Below are 25,808 nucleotides of genomic sequence, written 5' to 3' on the forward strand. Positions count from 1 at the left end.
GAGGCCTATTGTTGGGAATTCTTGGGTCCCTTATTTAGATCCCAGGCCTAGAGTCACGTGGAGCTGGTCTGGAATCCTGCCTCTGCCATTCCCTAGTAATGTGTCCCCCGGCAAGTTATTTAACCTTCGTGAACTTTTACTCATCTGACGAAGGGGGATTAATACGCGTATCTGTCTCAAGGCATTGCTACGAGAGTTAGATGAGTTACCCTATGTGAAGCCGTTGGCACAGAGCACAATTATGAGTATCACGCATTATCAATATATTTGTACATAATAAATATATGCATATTTATTCATAAATGATATACTATATACACATGCTGCCTAAATGTGTAGATATTCATAAACATGGGGGGGGCAACCCTTTGAATTTGGAAAATAGCAGATTTCCTCTTCTAAAGTGTTTAGATTCAGAATCATAGAAACTTAGTAATTATAACACATGGCGGGCGGCGGCGGGCGGGGGAGGCAGGTGGGTCGTTAAAATTTAAAGACAAAGCTTGCCCTTTGATAACACAATTAAGAAAAATGAGCCTGTCGCTAATGTAACTGGCCGGCTGAGGTACCTGGGCAATGCAGTTGTGCTGAGTCTCCCAGGAGCCTGTAAAACCTGAAATGTTATCTGTGGATGTAGGGAGGGTGAGGAAAAGGGAGGTGTTGCCTGTTGAGGGGAAAGGTCCCACTTGGTCAGCTTGCCTGAGCCCAATTCTGTGATCTGCAAACAATCTTTTTTTTTTTTTAAACAATTTTTTTAACATTTATTTATTTTTGAGACAGAGACAGAGCATGAACAGGGAAGGGTCAGAGAAAGAGGGAGACACAGAATCTGAAACAGGCTCCAGGCTCTGAGCTGTCAGCACAGAGCCCGACGCGGGGCTCGAACCCACGGACCGTGAGATCATGACCTGAGCCAAAGTCAGACGCTTAACCGACTGAGCCACCCAGGCGCCCTGATCTGCAAACAATCTTACAATTGGTCATTTGGTTCTTCTCTCCCCGCCTGGTACCAGGAAGGCGGTAACCTAGGCTGGGTGCACATTGTCTTGGCACTAAGAAGAGATTACCCTCCACCGCTCTGTATTACTAATATTCTGACTTGTATAGTAGGCTTAGGACACATAAAATGATTTGAGTGACTCTTGTCTCCGTTCTCCCCAGGAGAATACGTAACCACTGCCATTCTCAATGCCTAGGAGAGAAGTGAGCTCCTTGCCTACAGTGAATGTGTTGGTGCATTCGGGTTTAATCCTGTTGTAGAGTTGGGATGAGAGAGGCTCTGGCCTGAATCAGCCTCCCAGAGATGAGGCAGTCCTGCGGACCCACAGCATCCATTTGGGAGGTGCTGAAAACAGCCTTCTGCCAGATGCAACTGCCCCGCGAGGCTCAGCTGAGCGGCCACTGGCCGTGCCTCCCCCTGGGGTCCCCCGCTCTGTGGTCACTGAACATCAACTCCAGCTTCACACTTTCCTCCACTCTGAAGGCTTTCCAGTGTCTCTAGCCTGTCCTTGACATTCCAGAACATTTCATCCAAGAACTTCACAGGTCCCCAGATTTGCAGTAGTCTCTAGCACGTAGGTATCCCCTTGCAGAATGCATAAATGTTAGCAAAGTAGGGCTGAGCTGGGAGTGCTGGCCCTCAGGTGGATGCTTACTCACCTGATAGTGACATCCTTCTTCATTCAGAAGACTTTTTTTTTTTTAATTTTTTTTAAAGTTTATTTGTTTATTTTGAGACAGAGTGAGTGAGCAAGGGAGGGGCAGAGAGAGAGGGAGAGAGAGAGAATTCCAAGCAGGTTCCACACTGTCAGTGAAGAGCCCAATGCGAGGCTCAGACCCACAAACCATGAGATCGTGACCTGAGCTGAAATCAAGAGTCAGATGCTTAACCAACTGAGCCCCCCAGGCGCCTCCATTCAGAAGACTTTTATGGGACTTTTAGGGATACCTGGAAATATTCAAAGTGAAAATTAAAATCTGAGATTCCCCAGGGTCAGGTGGATGATTTTATCAAAAGCTTTTTTTTTTCCTAAAATGGATGCCTTATTGTTTATTTGAAAATTATTCAAGCGGCATGTCATTGCTTTGTCTCGGCCCCTCCACACCCCTCCTCACCCCAACACATCCATCAAAACACCATCCCCCAAATCTCTGCAGTCAACTCTGTGTGTTTCTGGGTAATGTATGCCCTGAGGGTCCAAGTAGAGGAAGCTACTGACTTTTCCTGCTCCGTGTACCCCATTGAAGGGACTGGGGGGCTCACTGTGCTTTCCCTTTGCTTGCAGGACACATTTAGCATCACGACCAAGACAGCGGCTCTGGATATATTTCTGCCTGATGGAAGGAATATTCAAATCGAAATTCTAACATCAGATACTGCTGAAAGAGTTCTAGAGGTAAACTTTGTCTCAACTCCAGCTCCAGAACTGAATTCAGGAATCATTCTGTTTGAGGGCAGGGACTAGGATAAGGTTACCTTCCAGAAGCTTCCTGCCTATCATTTTACTCTGGATGATGTATCTGTAGAGAGGCTGGATTTTCTGGGAGACTGACCAAGGAATCTGAGCTACAACTTATCCTCCCGGGCATCTTTGGTTTTACTCTCCCCGTGGGCATCAACTTCCCAGACATCTTTTAGGCCCTTCCTAATACGGCTGTCAGTTTTCTGGGACTCAGCCAAAGATGTGCCCTGGAGATATGCCAAGTGCTTTATTACGGGATGCCCTCATGGTTGGGAGCAGGAAGGGGAGTGGAGTCCAGATGAGTCTGAAACAGGCTGTATCCAGGTAGGCTGGTGACAGGTTCTGGCAGAGTGACAGCAGATTTCTCGAAGGCTGGAGTAATTGTCCCTCCTGTCCCACAGGAAACCAAAACTCTGGCAGGTCTAATTCTGCATCCAGAGGGCCAGACCTGAGTTGAAGCTGGTTCTGTGAGGACTCTGAAGACAAGACACAGAGACTGTCCTCCCCGTCTTTAGATGTGGCTAATACCAGCTCTGTCCCTGGGGCCTTTCCTCCCTACCCTGGGTTTCAAGGGAACACCAGCTCCTCACACCCGCATACTGCTCCCAGGTCCTTTTTCTTTGGAGGGTGTTAGTTCTAATCCTCTAGAGAAGTATGTGCGGGAAAATATAAACTTATAAACAGGTGGAAGTGAGAAAGTTTCTAGGGGCCTTCCCAAGGACAGAATGTTCTTGCGCTGGGGACATGGTACCTGACACCTCCTAGGTAGGAAACGAGCCATCCCTGTTGGGCTCCCAGCCCTCAAGCCCACCTTTACCTGAGACCATGGGGTGGGGGAGCCTCCTCCCTGAAACACGGCTCCTCTTTCCAGCCTGGAGGTTCAAGAAGGCCCATGCCCTCCTGGCCTCCAAAGAGCAGTTTTGTCCCCAGGCTAGGAAACATCCCTTCTCTGGGGTCTTTGCTCTGCCCAAAAGTGATCATTTTTGACCTTCCTTCCTAGGAAAGTCACTGCACACAACCTTTTTTGGCTCCTGTATTGCTGGCCTCATTGAATGAGATCTGCAGCCACCTCATTGCTGAGGCCATCCATTGAGAAGTTACCCTAGGGTCCCCCTCCGTCACCCCTTGACCCCCAAATCCTACTAATCTTGTGCCCCAAGTCTTTCTCCTGATAATTCCTGTCTCCCCATTGCCTCCTCTCCATCCTTATCCTCGTTCGAGCCCTCATTTCTCAGCTAGATTTCGATAGCAGCCTCCAAACTAGTCCCTGCTTCCAGTCTTGCCAACCTTCTATCCTGGCTTCCAGAGTGATATCTCCAAAAAAGCATCAAAGGCCCTTGCTGCTTAATGCCTCAGGGGATTTATCCCCCAAAGCCCCCCAAACACAAAAACGTGGTTCCGTAAATCGCCTTCCCAGGACCTGCACAGTGGGAGGCTGACATAGCGAAGGAGGAGGGCAGTAAGTCTATGGTTCCACAATACCAACTCTTTTCCCCAGTTTCTCTCGTAACAAGGAGCAGAAGTTTAACAATGTACGTTCGTGATCTCAGACAATTACACTTTCCCTGTTCTAATCACACTGACTTGTGAGACATTCAAACCCCAGACACTGACATCATTAGCATCAAATAAGTTTACCTGGAGGTGAGCAGGTACCAAAGTGAGCAGTTGGCCAGGCAGACATGTGACTTCTCTTCCAGGGGCTGGAAGATTCTCCAGCTTGCATAAAAATATAATTTAAATTTTGTAATTGAGAATCATTTTTGCTGGGGGGGGGGGCCTGGGTGACTCGGTGAAGTGTCCGACTTCGGCCCTGGTCATGATCTCATGGTTCGTGAGTTCAAGCCCTGCGTCAGGCTCTCTGCTGTCAGCCCAGAGACTGCTTTGGATCCTCTGCCCGACCACCCCCACTCCTCCACTTGTTCTCTCTTTCCCCGCCCCCCAAAAAAACCTTAAAAAAATCATTGTTTACATCTCCTCAAGCATACTTTCCTTCATCCTCCACCTCCCTGCCATCCTGCTGGGTTTCTTAAGGACCAGCAACAAGATAAAATCTCTTTTGGGGGTTTTACACATTTGTGCTAACGTGGTTTTACTGATGGTGCTTCTGTTTTGAAATCTCCTTAACGTTTGCTAAGAAGACAATATCATTGTGTCTCTTTTTTGTCCATGCTTACTCCTCTCGAAAGAAGGTATGTGTGTTTATGTCCTTATAAATGAAAAAGCCTTCTCCATTCTTTTCCCTACTCCTTTATCTGCCCTAGCATGTAAGCTTCCTGTTTTCTCTGAATGGATCCGAGAAGAGAGTAATCAGTCTGAAGGGACATGGCTCATCCTCTAGGAAAAGATGTCTTTGCAATCTGTTACTTACCAGCACACACTCACCCTTGCACACACAGGGGCGCTGTGTTCGGTGTGGGGTGTCTGCAAGGGCATGGGGAAGGGTGAGATAGGAAGCAGGCGAATGGGGATGCGCCTTGAGTGAATGTCGTAAAACGTTCCCAGGCCCTTCCTTATTTTCAAAGCCATGCCGAGCACACCCACTCATATCATGCACCTAGTAAGACTGCCTCATGAGGCAATTTACAGATCTCTGACAAGAAAAGTGCCCCTTGGAGCCTGGTGTTTGTACGACTGCCACCTTGAGAACCCGGAGCCATGGTTAAAGCATCAGCTCACACCCCTGGCTGTGGAGGTGAAATCCTCGAGTGTTGCAGAGGTGATCTAGTGAATTCAGAGTGTGCAAGCAAAGAAGTCACGCTGCAGCCCAGGCTTAAGTGGGGGGCGGGGGTGGGTGAGGAAGGGGAGAATCTGTGGTAGCATGGACGTTCCTGCTAAGGAAAGGTGAGTGAATATAAAACATTATGACGTTACAGCCTCATGACCCACTGGTAGAAATGAAACCGTGGGTGTTGAAATGAAAGCCGTTTGATGTAAAGGTCAGGAAGGAATAGGAAAGGAGAGCAGCCTGTGCCTGGGATCCGAGGTTGCGCTGAGCAAATGGCATGTAAATTAGACTTGACCGTCACAGGAGGCGCCAGACAGAAGGGGGCCGGGGCGGGGGGCGGGCAAAGGTGGCCAGTAGCATGTACACTTTTCTATGGCAGCCAGTTGGCGGGAAACGTCCCTTCTCTGAGAATCCAGCCCGCAGGAAGGTAAATTGGGGTGAGGGCTCCAGGGGCAGGTATCACAGAAGGACAGATGTTCGTGGAGGATGGCTGCTGCCCTCCGGTGGATTATAACGACCAAACTATCTGGGAGATACATCCCTGTCCCAGGTGGGACAACCAGCCTCAGCGGAGGCCAGGTTCATGTCCATAGTGTTGGAGCTGATTTTTATTTTCTTCACTCTAATTTTTTTGATTTCTAAATTTTCTAAAATCAACGTGATCATTTTTAGATTCAGAAAAGATTCCCTTTTTTTTAAAAGTTTTTATTTATTTATTTTTGAGAGCGAGCATACGTGGGGGAGGGGCAGAGAGAGAGAGGGAGACAGAATCCTAAGCAGGTTCTGAGCTGCCAGCACAGAGCCCGATGCGGGTCTTGAACCTGCAAAACCACGAGATCTTGATCTGAGCCGAAACCAAGAGTCAGCCGCTTAACCGACTGAGCCGCCCAGGCGCCCCTGGAGAAGATTCCTTTTAATGTCTGCAGCCCATTGAAGCACTTTCTATTGATGTTTACAGGCAATTTCTTTTTTTTTTTTTTTAACATTTATTTATTTATTTATTTTGTTATTTATTTATTTATTTATTTATTTATTTTTATTTATGGAATTTATTGACAAATTGGTTTCCATACAACACCCAGTGCTCATCCCAAAAGGTGCCCTCCTCAATACCCATCACCCACCCTCCCCTCCCTCCCACCCCCCATCAACCCTCAGTTTGTTCTCAGTTTTTAACAGTCTCTTATGCTTTGGCTCTCTCCCACTCTAACCTCTTTTTTTTTTTTTTTTCCTTCCCCTCCCCCATGGGTTTCTGTTAAGTTTCTCAGGATCCACATAAGAGTGAAACCATAAAGTATCTGTCTTTCTCTGTATGGCTTATTTCACTTAGCATCACACTCTCCAGTTCCACAGGAGACTATAGATGCTGGAGAGGATGTGGAGAAACGGGAACCCTCTTGCACTGTTGGTGGGAATGCAAATTGGTGCAGCCGCTCTGGAAAGCAGTGTGGAGGTTCCTCAGAAAATTAAAAATAGACCTACCCTATGACCCAGCAATAGCACTGCTAGGAATTTACCCAAGGGATACAGGAGTACTGATGCATAGGGGCACTTGTACCCCAATGTTCATAGCAGCACTCTCAACAATAGCCAAATTATGGAAAGAGCCTAAATGTCCATCAACTGATGAATGGATAAAGAAATTGTGGTTTATATACACAATGGAATACTACGTGGCAATGAGAAAAACATTTATTTATTTTTGAGACAGAGGGAGACAGAGCATGAGCAGGGGAGGGTCAGAGAGAGAGGGAGACACAGAATCTGAGACAGGCTCCAGGCTCTGAGCTGTCAGCACAGAGCCCAATGCGGGGCTCGAACTCACGGACCACGAGATCATGACCTGAGCCGAAGTCGGACGCCCAACCGACTGAGCCACCCAGGCGCCCCTACAGGCAATTTCAAATTGTGCATATCATGGTAAGCATGGCGGACACTCTCCCAACTCCCCCCCCCCACCCTTTTCTTGTCTTTGTTTATTTCTCAAGGTGGTGTCACACAAAATTGGACTGTGTCAGGAGCTCTTGGGCTACTTTGGCCTCTTTCTCATTCGGTTTCGCAAAGAGGGCAAGCTCTCTGGTAAGGAAAGAAGGAATGCAGGGCAGCCGGGAGATGGGGTTGGGCAGGTGTGGGCACGTGCTCAGCCCAGGGGATGCAGGAGATACCGCCGAGTAGGGGCGATGCGTGGTCCCTACTACTGTTCTCAGTAGTCCCTGGATCAAAAGTTGGGGGATGGGCGGTTGTGTCTGTGTTCAGGGTGAGCTGGGGTTGAGCCACTCCAGAAAGCTAGCATGGACCATAGCAAGATGTCAGGCCCTTACCAGTAACTGCACTTGCTCTTGTGGCTGCCCTGGTCCCAGTCCTAATGTCTGTCTCACCTTTACCCTTATGGCCTGGCTGCTGGCCACCAGCCATGCCCCGGCCTCCCTCTGGAGTGCTGGACTTCAGATGTCAGGACATCCCATCACGCTTCGCTTCTCCTCGTTAAGGAATGTTTGCTGTAAAATGTGGATGCCATAAATAAGTTCTCAGATTCTTAAAAAACGTAAGGAGTTAGTGAAAGACGGCAGTGTGGTCCACGTGGCTTTTGCTTTCCTCTACAGTGCATTTCTAGGTATTACAAGCTATTTAGTTGTGAAATGGTATCAATTATCTGAATGCCACTTACACATGTTCTCAAGAAGCTGCAGGGAAGTGGTTTTGAGTGGGAAGTTAAGGGGTTTGTGTGTTGGCTTCACCACTAAGATCTGTGGTGTGCTGGCGAAGGCACTAGACCTCTCTGGACCTCGGTTTCTTCATCTGTATTGCAGTGGAAAGTACCCCCTACGAACGGTGCTGCTGTTTTATGAGGGTGAAATGCTATTTATCATTTGGATGAATTTCGGGAAGTTAAAAATTACATACAAATGCGAGAGAATGTGATCAGGGTGATTTTATTCTTTCCAATGGCAACGCTTTATTTTCTCATTTCGAAGCCTCTGTATGTAAACTGTTTGTGCCGTTTCAACCAGGAAGACTCCCTTTCCCCTTTCTCTAGTCATGAAAAAACTGGCGGACTTTGAACTCCCTTATGTGAGTCTCAGAAGTGCTGGAATGGAAAACTGCAAGGTTGGACTCCGGAAGTGGTAAGCGTTTGCGGTGATGGTAGGTATTTGAGGATGTTTTCGGTTCCCGTTGAGATTTTGTCGGTCTCACCGGATCAGCTCACAACCTAACAGCTAGAGAGGGACCAGGAGCTTGCGGAAGGTTGAGAGGAAAGCAATAAAGAAGGGAGAGTGGGGAATGAACCAGAATATTTGTCCTAAAGAATGGGATGTTGAAGATAACTCCCACTGGTCTTCAGTAAGTACTTGAGGGATATTGTCACGAGGATGGTGGCCCTGAAGGCAAGTCTTGAAAACCAAGTGCTATTGGGGTGGGAATCAAAGCAGGAATGATGAGAAATGGCAGGTCATGGGCCTGCTTTGGAATGGATTATCAACTGTACTAATTGAAGGAATTTATTGATGATTACAAATAGGTGCAATTCATCTGTTGCACTGTGGTGTTCCCTAAAGGCAAAGGGTGGACCCAGACAACTTGCAGTGAATTTGAACTCTTAAGTATTTGGCTTACATTCTTAAAGGATTCCAATAACAAATGCGTATAAACCAGGGCCAGCCATGTTCGTAGACTGACTGAACACCTTGCAGAAAATACTATCCTTTCCCCCAGAAACAAGAAGCCCTATGGAAAGCGAACGAACAGAAAATAACAAGAAGCAGGACACTTCTCCCTCCCCACCCAGCCCCACATATATCCTACAATCTGTAGTCTCCAGTGTTTATTACCATGGCTGTATTGGGTTGCTTCTTTGGTTTACTCTCTCCCAGCCCAGCTATTCTGTAATCTGAGCACAGAGAGTATTAAAGAAAGGCATTTTGTAATCTAGGAATAGTAGTTATCTTGACCTCATGATGCCTTGTTTACAGCGCCAGTCTGTGGTTTTGAATTTTGGAAGGACATTCCTGGCAGGGCTAGAAGTTCATTTACTGCTATTCAAAAGTATTCTGAGAAACTGTCAAAATCTGTGGGGTGGAACCCTAAAAAGGCGAAAAGGAAAAACCCTTAGCAGTTCCACCTAGGTGTTTCTAGAGTAGCTGTTCTTCTAGAAGCTGATTAGTGTAACAAGTGGCTGAGCATGGTCGTTCCTAGGGTCAGAGTATGTGAGTCTAAATCCCAACCAACTCACTGGGTAGCTGAATAACAACCTTAGCCAAGTTACTCAAGCTCACTAAGCCTCAGTAAAACGGGAATAATAACAGGAGTCTAGCTCATATTAGTGTGAGGGTTAAATAAAGTAATCCCACATGCTCAACAAATTTTGGTCTTGTTTCTTACTGTTATATTGAAGATAATAATAATTATAATAACAATAACAGCAGGAATCCCTGAGGCTTAGACTGCTTTGCTCATGGACTCTCCAGAGAACTTGAGATCAAAGGAGACCTGAGGACTCTGTCCCTTACCTTGAAGTCTTAATTGGTAATTGGGTTTTGCCCAGGTCTTCATTAAATAGGTATATTCTATGGGCACCTGGGTGGCTCAGTCAGTTAAACTTCTGACTCTTGGTTTCAGCTCAGGTCATGATCTGGTGGTTCTTGAGATCGAACCCGATGTTGGGCTCTGCACGGACAGTACAGAGCCTGCTTGGGATTCTCTCCCTCCCTCTCTCTCTGCCTCTCCTGTGCTCATGCTTTCTCCTGCTCTCTCAAAATAAATAAATACAACTTAAAAAAAAATAGGTATATAGTAGATCATCAGCGTAAGATAAAGTGTCACTCACACACCAGCATCTCGGATCCAGGCAGATAGATGCCCTTTGCTAACGGGAACTGGGAAGGAAGGAGGCCCCCACTCCAGCTGTTAGAGCTGAGGGTCAGGTCACCTGAGGGGAAGAGCCTGGAGTAGGATCCTGAAGGGACCTGGTCATCTGTCCGGAAAAGTCTGAGTGGGAGCAGGGAGGCCAGCTTGGCTGCCGGGAGCTGTGGGATTCCCAGCAGGTAAGGCATTCCAGCAAACATTAGCCAGAGTTTTAGGGATTTTTCTGTCTGTGAGTTCTCTGGTGCACCTCTCCAATTACGGTGCAGTTCCTTCCAGATCAGAGGGAGGCTGCCCTGGCCTCTCAGAGCCCCAAGTGTGGGCTGGGTCCGGGGGCTCTCTAGCTTGGATTCAACAGTTGCCTACGCCCTGTGGGCAAATGAGCTAAATCAGACATAACTGCGCATGCTTCTCCCCGCCCCCCAGGAGGAAGCTGACCTTCAAGTACCATTTTCATCCTTTCCTAGTCCATGCCAATCCCATTGGTCTCTTAACCACACTCTCGTAAGTGCAGTGATTCGGCTTACCTCTGCCCTCAGATTGGTTTAGACCAGCTGTGGTGTACCCTTTCCGGACCGTTTCTATCAATTCTTAGCAGCTCCTGTGCTCATACAGGAAGTATGATTTCAGTTTAGCCTGGCGATTCTGGGCCCATTAGACAGACACGGAGCCCTGCTGTTTGCAAGTCACTTTGCAGAGTGGCAACTCCAAATAGGACACAGCCCCTATGTACCTGGTGCTAAGATCAACTTGATGAGAGCAGTGGTCAGGATGACTTTGGAGTGCTAAGGAAGCATAGAGGATGAAGTGGAAACCGTGGGGAGTGGGGACTGGAGGGGGGACACGAGGAGCCCAGGAGAGGCAGATGAGGCAGGGACGGAAGCTGGTAAGGGCACTGGTCTTCCAGGCAGAGGAGAGGAGAGAAAACACCGTTGGATGTCGAGTGCGACGGAGGAAGGTAGGTAAGAGACGGAGCTGGAAATGAAAGCTAGGTGTCCCCTGACGGGCCGGGCCGTGGAAGGGAGCAAGATGAATGATCTAACTCCTGGGACCACGACAGTCCACAGGCTACTCAGGAAAGAGCCCTCAGGTTAGAACGCAGAGCCTGGGATTGAGGGGGCGGGGCTGACGCAGAAGGCCTGACAAAGGGAGCAGTTCGGGCGACAGATGAGAGCAGCCTGGGTACAGGGTGGTGATGCAGGTGTGGGTTTGGGGCAACGGCGACACCAGGTACTATGGGGTGGGGAAAGGGCATGCGCACTTGGGGCCCAACAGTGGGGCGAGTGTGAACGGGGCCGTGGGCCATTCTCCCACAGCTTTATTGTTTGGCACCTTACTCTCAGAGCCCGCCAGACAAGAGCTTACAGTGTAAAGAAAGTAGGAGACAGAAAAAGCTAGGTGAGTAGAGGGCTGTTAGAAAGGGGGGCTCGTTTAAATATTTTTTTAATGTTTATTATTTTTTTCCAAACTTTTTTTTAACGTTTATTTATTTTTGAGACAGAGAGAGACAGAGCATGAACAGGGGAGGGGCAGAGAGAGAGGGAGACACAGAATCTGAAGCAGGATCCAGGCTCTGAGCTGTCAGCACAGAGCCCAACGCGGGGCTCGAACTCACGGACCGTGAGATCGTGACCTGAGCCGAAGTCGGCCGCTTAACCGACTGAGCCACCCAGGCGCCCCAATGTTTATTTATTTTTGAGAGAGGAGGGGGGAGGGGCAGAGAGAGGGGGGGACAGAGGATCCCAAGGCAGGCTCAGTGCTGACAGCAGAGAGCCCAACGCGGGGCTCAAACTCATGAACCGTGAGATCATGACCTGAGCTGAAGTCAGATGCTCACCCAACCGAGCCACCCAGGTGCCCCAGTGGGGGCTCGTTTAAAGCATAGGGGGCCACCACCTCAGAGAGCATGTGCTCCCAGGTGTGCCCATCGGCTGTGTCATATGAATGAACTTAATGCTCCTGAATTACGCAGGTACATGGACCCATCCCTCGACTCCATGCTGATGGACTGCACAGCAGCCGTAGATTTGATCCATATGCAGGTAAGGGTGACCAAGGACTCTCAAAACACCATGTGTTATTGACCATTTGGGATGGAAACCATTAAAAAAAATTGTGATAGTTAAGAATTCTACCTCCATAACTAGAATAGGCAAATTCACAGAGACAGAAAGTACAATAGAAGTTTTTAGGGGCTCGGTGGCAGGGAGTTACTGTTTAATGGGTACAGAATTTTTGCTAGGGATGCCAGGGATGCTAAAAAGGTAAGTATAAGAGTGTTCATGGTTACACAACTTTATGAATGTTTTTAGTGCCACTGAATTGTACACTTAAAAATGGTTAAAATGAGGGGCGCCTGGGTGGTTCGGTTAAGCGTCTGACTTTGGCTCAGGTCATGATCTCACAGCTTGTGAGTTCGAGCCCCGCCTCGGGCTCTGTGCTGACAGCTCGGAGCCTGGAGCCTGCTTTGGATTCTGTGTCTCCCTCTCGCTCTCTGCCCCTCCCCCACTCACACTGTCTGTCTGTCTGTCTCTCTCTCTCTCTCAAAAAATAAATAAGCATTTAAAAATTTTTTTAAATAAAAGAGTGGTGAAAACGACAAATGTTATATACAGTTTACTACAGTAAAAAAAAATTTTTTAAGAAATAGAATTTAGAAAAAAAATTCTACCTCCATTTTAACCACCTCTCTGAGTTTTCTAGGTTGTCCCTGCTAATCTAGAAAGGTTGAGTCTAGAAAGGTTGAGTCTAGAAAGGTTGTCCCTGCTAATCTAAAGCCACATGTGTTCCCATCTCATTTTAGCATAATCTTCTTTTTACCTGAGCCTCCAGGGCCTGCTTCATGGGCACATAGCCTGCTCAGAAGAACCCCACAATTGTTTAATATTTTGCTGTTGCCATCTTGATCCTTAATTTTGGAACAAGAGACCTCACATTTTCATTTTGCATTAGGCCCTGCAGATTATGTTGGTGGTCCTGCCTACCCCTACCCCCTAACCCCCTAACCCCCAGAAAGTACATTGAGAGTTTGGCCTCCTTTTTTTAATTTTTTTTTAAGGTTTCTTTATTTTTGAGAGAGAAACAGAGTATGAGCCGGGGAGGGGCAGACAGAGGGAGACACAGAATCCGAAGCAGGCTCCAGGCTCTGAGCTGTCAGCACAGAGTCCGACATGGGGCTCGAACCCACAAACCTCAAGATCATGGCCTGAGCCAAAGTCGGACACTTAACTGACTGAGCCACCCAGGCACCCCTGGCCTCCTTTCCCTTCCCTGATTCAGTGGTGAAGGTTCTGCTACGTGGTGGGGCGGTCACAGATGCTGCCTCTGTGATACTTCTCCATTTACCCCCCACCTCAGTTCTCCTGCCTCACCAGCCCCCTGCCACTACATACACTATGATTCTTCATGGAATGGGAGTTATCACTTACACAGAGAGGCAAAGACAGAGTGGCAGTTTTCCCCTTTATATTCATAAAGCCAGAAATGACCACACTTCTAAATTTTCTTATAAAGCAACCACCAGGTGCTTTACGTGCCCAGGGAGAGGAAACTGCTCAGTTTTTCACTAAGCTCTATGCAAAAGGACTGCCTGGCACAGGCCAAGAAGAACAGCTAAAGGCCAGAGGAATCACCAAATGCCTCAGAAGAAATAAAAGCAATGACCAGCCGGGGAAGGTCGGCATGGCCGGTTCACCCACCGTGCACAACTATCACAAGGCCCTGTGTCATAACTTAACTGGCAGTGTTTTTCCTTAGTGTCTCACAAAATCATGATATCAGAATCAAGGAGGTCTTCAATTGGACAAGCTAGAGCATCACTTGTGTCTATATCTCCCCCACTAGACCACCAGCCCCATGCAGGGACCTTGGCTTTCTCAGCACAGGGCAAAGCACCTGGGTGGGTGACCGAGCAGTCACAGGGAGCCCAGCAGCCAGCATGTCAGATAAGGAGTCACAGCCTAACTGCCCATTTCTCCTTATGTGACTTTTTAACAGGCCAAGGCAATCCAATAAATCATCTTCTCAAAGCTCTCCGAAATTCTAAGGAGTCAAATCAAAACATCACATATTGGATGTGCAATGGTCACCATTGTAGTTTCATGGCTAGTTTTGAGTCCATTTCTCGTCATACTTGGACCCATGTATAATCATGCTGAGTGTAATTAAAATCATGTTGTGTGAATGGGACCATACTTTACCATTTTACACGTTTACCGAGGCTCATCGCCGTCGCACCCTTGCTATTATAGTGCATTATTGGTTGCATCTGGTCTGTTTGATATCCCGTCCTTGGTGGAGGATGCATCACCTAATTCTGATATTGTTCTGGTGGGAAATAGTCTTTCTGGCCTGGTGATGAGAAGTAGGAACCTCCAGCATCACCGTAGGCATCGTATCTGTCTTCAACGAGGAGTTGTAAGCCAGAGAGAAATGGACGGTGTTTCCTCTGCTGATAGCTGGGAAAAAAGATGGCTTCATGAAAAGCTCACGAATAGCAGTTTTGAAAATGCATTCTGTCCCTTGCTCTGTCACTGGCTGTCTCTCTGTGTGACCTCGGGCCTGCCGCTTCACCCTTCCGAAATTTGAACTACAATGTCCCCCTGTTAAGCGATTAGATGGAAGGAATGGTTTCTAAGTTTTCTCTCAGCTTTACTAGACTGTTCTTCAAACCACAGTTCTTCGCTTGCAAAGTCTTCAAAAAATTATAGTTGATGTTATGATTATCTGTTCCATTATCATCACCATTGTTATTACTGAATCCAAGTGGGGGTACCGAGAAGTCAGCTCCGGGGAGTCAGGACCGTAACTGCTGCCTCTTTGGGGGAAACTTTTCTCAGGTCCCCTCGAAAGAAAATGCCTTCCTCCCTCTCTGCTCCTGAGTACTTGTTTGTACCCTCCATTAAGGGTGCTACTCACCCAGCCATGTAAATATCATTTACATATGTATTTGCCTAACTAGACTCTGAATGGCCCAGGGCAGACACTGTCCTGGGAGCTTAGGATATGTGAATATGTGAGAAGCAATCATCCTTTAAAAAAATTAATGCAGAAAGTTCTTATGAATTCTTCTGATAAACAACAGTGCCATCATAATTATTAAGGGAAACGCTTTTGATTGTTCTAAAGCAGCTGTGCCCCATGGATGGATGTCCCAGGAGCCAATTGGACTCCCACACTGTTTCCCTTCTTTTATTTTAAATTTGAGTAGTATTAACAAAATGGAAGGTGGTATATAAAAGTATAAATGTCTGGGTTTTCTAAAAAATACCGAGGCTTGGTCAGTTCTGGGCCTGCATGTCAGCACCACTGGCCTATGTGGTAACTTTGTGCAAATTAGAACAAGGTGTCCCTTGCTCTAGGCAGGCTAACCCCGTAATGGGGCTCATGGCTTGGTGAAGGGAACATGGGCTGACCGTTAGCTTCCCCAGACCGTCACAGCCTGGTGCCCTTGCACATGGCCCAGTCTACTCACACAGCCTTGGCCTAGCTGTGCCATGCCTCAGCCAGCTAGAGCCCGGTACATGCCTTGCTCCCCACTTCTTACTGCTATACCCTCTGCAGGGGGTGCTGGGGCATGTGTGATTGAAGCTCATGAAACCCATGGCTTAGGTGATTTCACTCGATTTTTAAAAATAGGTTCTACATAAGTTTCCAGCAGCCAGTCTTTGGGGAGCCACAGAACTGAGTAGAGCCATTCGTCTGAATTGGACTCTCTCATGGTTAGAGTGAGGTACTGTATGTGATGTATTCGATGACTCGCGAGCCCATAATCAGGGTCAAATCTTTTCAAAGGTAGTGAAACAAAAGCAGTTCTGTTCCTGCTGATGCAGGACATTTAAATCTCTGTATCTGAGAGTCCCAGGTCCCCTAATGGCAAATGACATATCTTCAGCTAGTACTTACTGTCGTGATTGCTGTTTACCTTCTTTATTTAGCTATACTTTCTCTTTGATATCGCTGCCGAGTGATAACACTGCCGAGTCCTTACAGGACTCTAACATCAAGCAGAATTCAGGAAAGGAAAGGTTCTAGATGTCTAGGTCCAGTTTTGAGACTAGTTGGTGACCAGGGGTAAGTCTTGGTGTGTGTAGCCACCTACATACTCAGAATTCAGTAGCTTGGGCATAGAGACGAGGGTACAGTCGCCAAATCAGGGTTTTAACCCAACTCGTGCCACTTATTGCTGGGTTGTCTCGAAAGCCATAACCTCTCTGGACCTCAATTTACCCATCTATAGGATGAGGGGAATGTTCCTATCCCACAGATAATTTGGAAAGCTGAGAGAACCTATCTAAAACAGGTTCTCAACGAATATTTGTTATTTTTCTTCTCTTCTCTAAACCCATTTCCTTGTCCCCCAACCTAAACAGCAAAATCAAAACTTTACTCATCTTTTCATTCTCCTGATGGAGATCAGGCATAACCAGTGGAGCACAGAGACTTACATTCAGACCAAGGTATAAATGAGTGCCTGACTATTGGCAAAGAATTATTAAATGTTTGCTGTATGTAAGACCTTGGACAAGATACACTGAGGGGAAGGACTCAAGGTTTTCTCTTGAGGGCTTAACAGGCTAACTGAAGACCAATGGAAAACTTTCTGAAAGCCTGATAAGTAAAAGCAACACAGGCTAATCGTACCAATTTAAATCCCATCGGCTCTACATGGAATTTCCGGTTTCCCCAAATCTTTGCCAGCCCTGAATATTACATATATATATATATATATATATATATTTAGTCCTTGCCAAGTTGAGAGGAAAAAAAAAAAAAAAAAAAAAAAATTACCGATTACCAGTGAGGTTGAACATAGATTTGGAATTTGGAATTCCTTTTTGTCAATTGCCGATTCATATTCTTTGTCCATTTTCTTGTTGGGGATATTTACATTTTTCCTATTGCTTTATATAAATATCAACTCTTTTCCACATATGATGTGGTCATATTCTCTGGTTTGCCATTTGCTTCTTAGTTTTGTTCTTGATGGTTTCTATGCATAGAAGTTTTATATTTTCATGTAATTATATTTTCCTTTGTTATGACACTTTGATTCTGTATCTTAAAAATATAATCCTTACCTCAGCATCAGATTTCTTTTCCTGAATCTTTTTTTTTTAAAACATTTAAATCTTTATCTGGATTTGTTTGATTGGGTGGTGTGGGGAAAGAGGCTAACTTCATTTTCTCTCCCAAGTGTGGCCAGCTGTCCCCAAACCATTGAACAATCTCTTCCTCCACCCACTAATTTAACAGTCAGCTCTATAACATGCTAAATCCTTATATATGTCCACTTGGCTCTGTTTTTATAGCCTTTCATACATGAGTGTGTTTTTGTCAGATTAGCTCACTTCTGCTAAGGTTGCTAATCTTACAACTTCTGTCGCTTTAAGGCACTACAGGACATTGAACAAGAATGGGCCAAACCCACACAGGCGCAGAGGCAGAAATTAGAGGCTCTCCAGAAAGAAGACAACCAAACAAAGGTGATCAAATATTGCACCCAGAGAAATCCCTTGCAGGGGAGTTAAAGAAACATATTGGAATTGAGCTGTTTCTTAATTTGTAAACCCATCAACCGCTAAACATGGGGGTCTTTTAAAAAAACGAGAACACCATCATTAATTTTTCTGATTCTATTCTTTAAAGATTCTGAAAAGCACAGACGATATATTGTGGTGAACCCTCTGCCAAGTTAATATAGACCCTCAGCATTCTTTTTAATGACCACAGCGTATTGAGTTTTATAGTTGTCATTTAGCTAACCAATTTCTTATTATTGGAAATCAGGTTATTTCCAGTGTTTGCTGCTATAAATCACTTTGGCAGTGAGCGCCATGAGGCCCAGGACTGTGTCTAATTTAAACAGACCCTGTGTGTTACCAACACCTGGTACAGTTCCTGGCTGAAGGTCCCTGAGCACTGCGGCCGGCATCCTCTTTTTTTTTTTTTTTTTTAATTTTTTTTTTTTTAACGTTTATTTATTTTTGAGACAGAGAGAGACAGAGCATGAACGGGGGAGGGTCAGAGAGAGAGGGAGACACAGAATCTGAAACAGGCTCCAGGCTCTGAGCGGTCAGCACAGAGCCCGACGCGGGGCTCGAACTCACAGAGTGTGAGATCGTGACCTGAGCCGAAGTCGGCCGCCCAACTGACTGAGCCACCCAGGCGCCCCATCCTCTGTCTTTGAGTACATGCTCCATTATTTCTTAGAATATATTTCTAACAGTCTGTTTTTAAAGCTTCCATAAAGATGGTACCAACTCACACTCCCCCCTGTCCCCAAGCAGTGAGACGAGTCTGACAAATGGCATATTTTAACAGAAGAAATGGACCCTGCTTCATTGTGTTGTCTTCTTTATTCTCTAGGCTTTGCCAACATTCACTCACTGAGTGCAAACAAAGTGCAACTAAAATTTAGAGGACCCATTTATACCCACATTGCTATAGAAAGTAATTCTTCAAAAGCTCAGATATTTTGAGAATTTTACTGACAGGCAGGAAAAGAAGAAAAAAAAAAAAAGGAAAAAGCATATACTTCCACGATATAATATTTTCCTTCCTTGGTATTCCACCTCAGCTTTGTCACAAAAAGTTTGGAGTTCAATTTCTCTGTGTATTTGTAAATTTTGACAATTACAGTGTTTCTTTTGAAGGATAGATTATTTGGATATAATTGGATATATCAGCTACTTTGGATACAGTTAGAGATTCTAACTGAGATTCATTCCTGTTCCGTCAACTTTTTGATTTAATGATTTAGTAGGAATATCGTGCTTACCGTGTGCTATACTCTACCAAAATCTGTATTCATATTTTTGACACAAAACACATTTCACGTCCATGATGAGTGTTTTACCTGATTTTACTCTATTATCTGTCATAGTCATCTTGAAAAAACTTTACTTTGAGCAGGGCACCCGGGTGGCTCAGTAGGTTGAGCATCTGACTTTGGCTCAGGCCATGATCTCACAATTCATGGGTTTGAGCCCTACATCAGGCTCTGTGCTGACAGCTCAGAGCCTGGAGCCTGCTTCGGGTTCTGTGTCTCCCTCTCTCTCTGCCCCTCCCCTGCTTGTGCTCTGTCTCTCTCTCTCAAAAATAAATAAAAACATTAACAAGTTTTTTAATAAAAAAATAAAAAGTTTACTTTGAGTGTATGAATTAGATGAAAAAATCTGAACCATGATTCAAATGAATTTAACTGATACTCTCTTGAAGCATCTAAGGATACTGACGTCAAACTGGCATTATTTAAGTGTTTGTGATGTTCTTCTCCTGCTAATAGAGCCATCATGGTGACAACTATTGCTTTATTTTATGTACATGTGCAAGAAAACCTGGAGTTGCAAATGAGTGGAATTAATTTAAAGGAGGAATTCGTTGATCTAAATCATAGGCTAACTACAGCCCATGGACCACTGTTTTTGTAAATGAAGTTTTATTGGCACACGGCCATGCTCATTCATTTTTGTACTGTCGAAACCTGTTGTTTGTGCTAGAATTGTAGAGGCAAGTAGTTACAATGGACACTGTATACCCACAAAACTGAAAATGTTTACTACATGGCTGTTTACAGAAAAGTTTGCCAACCCTCGATCTAAATGAAAATATGTGGACATACCTTCTGCAGTTACGTATGTTAAATTATGTTTTTCAGGTGTAAGTTTCTTAAAGAAACTAATTTTCTTTAAAAAAACTAATCCTTGGGGCGCCTGGGTGGCGCAGTCGGTTGAGCGTCCGACTTCAGCCAGGTCACGATCTCGCGGTCCGTGAGTTCGAGCCCCGCGTTGGGCTCTGGGCTGATGGCTCAGAGCCTGGAGCCTGTTTCAGATTCTGTGTCTCCCTCTCTCTCTGCCCCTCCCCCACTCGCGCTCTGTCTCACTCTCTCTCAAAAATGAATAAACATTAAAACATTTTAAATCAAAAACTAATCCTTGCAGATTTCTCTTCGTTTTCGTAAAGTCAATAACATTACCTGCTTCTCGAATGACAAATCCCAACAAGCATTTGAATGGCTTACGAATTCATCACTGACTTTCTACAGAAATGGAGCTTAACTGTTATTATTTTTTTGAATGTTTATTTATTTTGAAAGAGGGAGGGAGGGAGAGAAGGAGAGAGAGGGAGAGAGAGAGAATCCTAAGCAGGCTCCACGCTGTCAGCGTCGAGCCTGACACGAGGCTCAGACTCAGTAGCCAGGAGATCATGACCTGAGCCGAAATCGGATGCTTGACCAACTGAGCCACCCAGGCGCCCTGTGGAGCTTAACTTTTAAATAACTTTCGCTCTTTTAGAAGATCGCAACCAAGAGCTGATTATAAAAAAAAGTTTTTAAAGGTGTTACCAAGCAATAAGGGCTTGTATCATATAATAAAGAAGAAACTATTGTAGCAAGAGCTTGAAACTACTCTTTCTGCTCTGTGGCAAGATAACTCCGCCCCCACCCCCACTCCTGCATGCAGTGCATCTACTCAGGACCTGTCATTTCTGATGTTTCCCACTGACCCAAGGGGAGGAGGCCCGGCAACTTCATGCAGCTTCTAAGTCAAATAAATGCAGCACAATGAGCTGGTATGAGGACGTGTGGCTGGAAGAGACAGGAGCCTCAAGTATGTCTCCTACCTCGTATGAACAGTCAGCTATCCCTCACTGCTCATGTCTCAGCACATTTCACCTTATCAGAGAGTGCTTCATGTGGTCCTTGAAGGGACTTGGCCCCCCTTCAAAAAAGGATCTGGAAAGTGCCAGGTTGTCACTGGGTGATCTTCTTTCTTCTTTGACCACGTGTTAAAGTGAGAACTGCTTTTTCTGAGCGTGCCTCTCGCACAACATCAGGCAGGACCCTGGCGAAAGCTGGAAGAACAAGATCGAGAGAGGTCCCCAAGCTAATATCAGCTTAGTTAAAAGCAGTGGTTAATAATAACACTTTGTTACAAAAATGAAAAGTCCTAGGAATAGATGTTGTCAGGACAGGGTGCCTGGACCACACTTGTGAACTGCAACTATCCTCTGTCCTTAAGCCAAGTCAGAAGCAGAGGGAAAGCTAAACCTTAAAAGTCACATAAAGGTGTTCCCTTGACACTTTCCGGCTGTCTGTAACCCTACTTAGAAAGCAGACTCACTCTCTCATTGCCATTCGCAAAATCTCTTCCTCTGACAATTCATATATTCATCATATAGAGCAGACTGTAAAAACTAACTACGTTCTTCCTACATAGACCTCAGCTTAGTTAAAAACAAAAAAAAAATTTTTAAGGAGGCTCCACACCCAACATGGGGCTTGAACTCAAGACCCTGAGATCAGGAATCACATGCTGTATGCACTGAGCCAGCCAGGTGCCCCAACAGCATTTTAAATATACGCTTTTTGCGTATTTTGCTGTTGTAACCTGCTGAGATAGAATCATATCTACTCCTTCATTTGGTTCACTCTATTCGTCTCCATTCATCGTTCACTCCCTGAATATTTTCACTCCCACTATGTACCGAGCACTGCAACAGAAGAGACACAATGGTGAATGAGGCAGAAATGGTCCCAGCCCTGGCAGGACACACCGTGAACTTCCCCAGGCCTTATTATGTCAGGGAGCACAAGGGACACCGTCTTCATTTGTATCATCCAGAAAAAAAGGCGCTTTCACGGCGACTCCGTCCCATGTGTGCTCCTAGAATGGCAGTAGCTTCCGGCATGAGGCTGTTCCCTTTTTCAAGTCCTCTTTTGCTTCTTCCAACCTGCCCCCGCCCACCCCGCGCAGTTTTTGGAGCTGTCCCAAGAGGTACGGCACTATGGATACCTACAGCTGGATCCCTGTACCTGTGACTACCCGGAACCAGGCTGTGGGGCCGTCCTTTCTGTCGGCAATGATGAGATCAGCTGCTGCATAACCCTGCCTGATAACCAGACCCAGGAAATCATCTTCCAGATGAGCAGAGTGAAGTGCTGGAAGGTCACTTTCCTCGTAAGTATCTTGGCACTTTGCCTTCCCCAGGATTTAAAGTCTCAACCCGTGGTTTCAAGATCCTAGTGTTCTGGGGTGACACAGTTGGGACTAGGGACATAGGCCTGCCATTTGTATCACTCTCTTGAGTGGGCTGGCATCTAAGCCATATTAAGCATCACCTAAGGTAAAACCTGTCAACGGGCTGGTACGAGGGTCCCAACCATAGCGGTAGAGACGCCCGTCTCTCCACTTTGCAGCAGCAGGCTTCTCTACTGCCGGAAGGGTGGCTCTTGTGATACAGCCCATAGAAACAATGGCTACTGCTTATTGAGTACTCACTACATCCTCAGTACGGACGAGATCTTTATCCTCGGAAACTGGACGCCGACCAGTAGAGCTCTTCTCAAGGATCCCTGGCATCATCCTGCCATTGCCGTCTCCTCCCAGAAGAAACCCTGTGATCAGATTTATTGAGTGCCTGCTTTGTCCCGGGTGCTCTCCCGGATGCTGCCACATCTGGTATTCAATTCAATTCTCGCAATAACTCAGTGAGCTGAGTGGGATTATCCCCTTTACGCGGGAAGCCAGATTAACTGGTAGAGGTGAAACACTATTAGAGCAACCGTGACCCCCAGTTGCTAAATCCATGGAATCCACGGGGAGTTTTTAGCCGGCACGATACTAGACCTCTCTGTGGCATTTGACTCTGTCAACCATTTCTTCCTTCTCAAAATTCCCTCTCCTCCCCACCCCCCCCCGCCCCCCCCCCCACCAGTTTTGGGTCTGCTTCTTCCTCTGAGCACTTCTGAAGTGCTGGCTTCTCCTGGGGTTCCATTTCCATCTTTCCTCTATGTCTTCCCTGAAAGCAGTTATCCACGTCCCTGTCGAAACGTCCATTATTTCCTAACGCCTTCTGGACATCTTCACCAGCTGTCTCACAGGCATCTCAAACTCTGCCTTTCCCCAAACCAGACTCGCCCTTCCCCTCTCATGCCCATCCTAGAGACCTTCCTCCCATGTTCCCCATCTTGGTAAACAGGACTTCAACCACCACCTGCTAAATGTCAAACCAGCAATCTTGACATTATCAGCATATGATTTCAGTCTTTTACATTGATGGGAACTTGTGTTGTGGCTCCGAATCGGGTCTGTCTTGGTAAATGTTCCATGTGCTGTTGAAAAGTGTGCGTATGTGTATTCTGCCACTATTGGGTGGAATATTCTAGAAGTGTCAATTAGATCAACCAGTTGATAGTGTTTAAATCGCCTGCATCTTTATGTATTTTCTACTTGTTCTGTCAGTTATTGAGAGAAGAAGAAGGTTAACACCTTCAAACGCAATTGTGGATTTATCTATTGCTTTGAGTTTTATCCGTTTTTTCCCTGTTTTCCTACCTTCTGATGAAACTAAGTATTTTATGATTCCATTTATATATACCATTTTTAAGCTATGTCCTTTCATTTATTTATGGTTACTTTAGAGTTTATAAAGTACTTTTTTAACTTATTACATTCTACTTTTAATCATTATACCACTTTGCAAAGTATAAAAAACCTTACAATAGTCTACTTCTATTACCCCTTTTGTAATATTGTCATACTTTATTTTGACATGTATACATAACCTCATGCTACATTATAATTATCTTTGCTTTTATTTTTCAAAATTTTTTAATGTTTATTTTTGAGAGAGAGAGAGAGAGAGACAGTGCTTGAGCAGGGGAGGGGCAGACAGAGAGGGAGACACAGAATCTGAAGCAGGCTCCAGGCTCTGAGCTGTCAGCACAGAGCCCTACACGGGGCTCGAACCCACGAACCGTGAGGTCATGACCTGAGCTGAAGTCGGACGCTTAACCAATTGAGCCACTCAGGCTCCCCATAATTATTTTTGCTTTTAAACAGTTGAATCTTTTCAGTTAAACTTTTTTTTTTTTTATAATTTTTTTTTTCAACGTTTATTTATTTTTGGGACAGAAAGAGACAGAGCATGAACGGGCGAGGGGCAGAGAGAGAGGGAGACACAGAATCGGAAACAGGCTCCAGGCTCTGAGCCATCAGCCCAGAGCCCGACGCGGGGCTCGAACTCCCGGACCGCGAGATCGTGACCTGGCTGAAGTCGGACACTTAACCGACTGCGCCACCCAGGTGCCCCTAAACTTTTAATTTTGACGTAATTGTAGGTCTGCATGCAGTTGTGAGAAATGGTACAGAGATCCTGTGTAGTTTCCCCCCACTTTTCTCCAGTTGTTACGTCTTGCAAAACTACAGTACAAACAATATCAACACCACAATATTGGCATTGATACAGTCAAGAGTTGGAACATTTTCATCATCACAAGAACCCCTCACGTTGGCCTTTTATAGCTCTACCTACTTTCTCTCACCACACCTCTCCTCAGCCCCAACAAACCGCTGATCTGTTTGCCATTTCTATAATTGTGTGATTTCGGGAGTGTTAGGTAAAACTTTGGAGGTGATGGATATATTCATTACCTTGATTGTGGTGATGGTTTCATGACTGTACCCGTATGTCCAAACTCATTAAATTGTGTATATTAGGGGCGCCTGGGTGGCTCAGTCGGTTGAGCGTCCGACTTCAGCTCAGGTCACGATCTCGCGGTCCGTGAGTTCGAGCCCCGCGTCGGGCTCTGGGCTGATGGCTCAGAGCCTGGAGCCTGCTTCCATTCTGTGTCTCCCCCTCTCTCTGCCCCTCCCCCATTCATGCTCTGTCTCTCTCTGTCTCAAAAATAAACGTTAAAAAAAATTAAAAAAAAAATTGTGTATATTAAACATGTTCAGTGGTTTTTTTTTTTTTTTTTACATCAGGTATACCTCAATCAAGCTCTTTATTAAAAAACAGAAACACTCATAAAACAGTTATGTATTGATCAGTAGATGAAAATGTTGTAGCCACACGTTTGCAGGAACCTGGCCCCATATTTCCCCTGGAACAATGATTCAGTGTTCAGTATTTCACTATGTACAGTGGCTTCATAGAACACGACTACTGTGAATAATAAGAATTGACTATATTTAGGATGTAAAAATATAAACAAAAACAAGGAATTGATTCCCTTAAAAATGTTCTGTAATGGAATCATATGGCATGTAGCCTTTAGGACTGGCTTTTCTTTACTTGGCGTAATTCTTTGGTAATCCATTCAGATTGTTGTTTATATCAGTAGTTTGTTTCTTTTTATTGCTGAGCAGTATTCCATGGTATGGAATGGATGAGATTTATTTAACCATTCACCCAATAAAACGTATCTGGTTGTTTCCAGTTTTTAGCTGTTATGAATAAAGCTCGTGTAAATGTTCATATATATGTTTTGGAGCACAAATCTCCATTCCTCTGGCGTAAACTCAGGAGTGCAACTGCTAGGTTATATGGGAGTTGCATGTTTAGTTTTTTTTAAGACTGAACAGTTTTCAAGGTGTCTGTGCTAATTTACATTCCCGCCAGTGATATACGAGCCATCTTGTTTCTCTGCGTCCTCATCAGCATTTGATGTCACTGGTTTTATTTTAGTGTGTAATGATATTTCATTGTGATTTTCATTTGCATTTCCCTCATGGCTGATAATGTTGACCGCCTTTTCATGTGCTTATTTGCCATCTGTATATCTTCTTTGGTGAAATTTGTTTTTCATATCTTTTGCCTATTTTCTAATTGAGTTGTGGGTTTTTTTTACTGCTATTTTAAGAGTATTTCATACATTGTAGATACTAGTCTTTTGTTGGATATGTGGCCTGCAAATATTTTCTCTCACTCTGTAGTTTTTCATCCTCTTAACAGGGACTTTTGCAGAGCAAAAG

The 25,808-nt window shown here is 45.4% G+C and overlaps 1 protein-coding gene across 2 annotated transcripts in view; it reads left to right on the plus strand.

Moving 5' to 3' along the window:
- The window catches only part of SNX31 (sorting nexin 31), a 71,942-nt gene that overhangs the window by 30,922 nt on the left and 15,212 nt on the right, over nt 1-25,808 (plus strand). Inside the window, exons 5-10 of one of the 2 annotated variants that reach the window (XM_030303789.1) lie at nt 2,286-2,396; nt 7,179-7,269; nt 8,228-8,315; nt 12,023-12,092; nt 17,442-17,534; nt 21,807-22,010. In XM_030303789.1, the coding sequence (XP_030159649.1) occupies nt 2,286-2,396; nt 7,179-7,269; nt 8,228-8,315; nt 12,023-12,092; nt 17,442-17,534; nt 21,807-22,010 (657 nt within the window). The remainder of the gene's footprint in view (nt 1-2,285; nt 2,397-7,178; nt 7,270-8,227; nt 8,316-12,022; nt 12,093-17,441; nt 17,535-21,806; nt 22,011-25,808) is intronic. The other variant, XM_030303790.1, reaches the window with a different exon arrangement.

The sequence above is a fragment of the Lynx canadensis genome, chromosome F2, assembly GCF_007474595.2.
Source record: "Lynx canadensis isolate LIC74 chromosome F2, mLynCan4.pri.v2, whole genome shotgun sequence".
Classification (NCBI taxonomy): Eukaryota; Metazoa; Chordata; class Mammalia; order Carnivora; family Felidae; genus Lynx; species Lynx canadensis.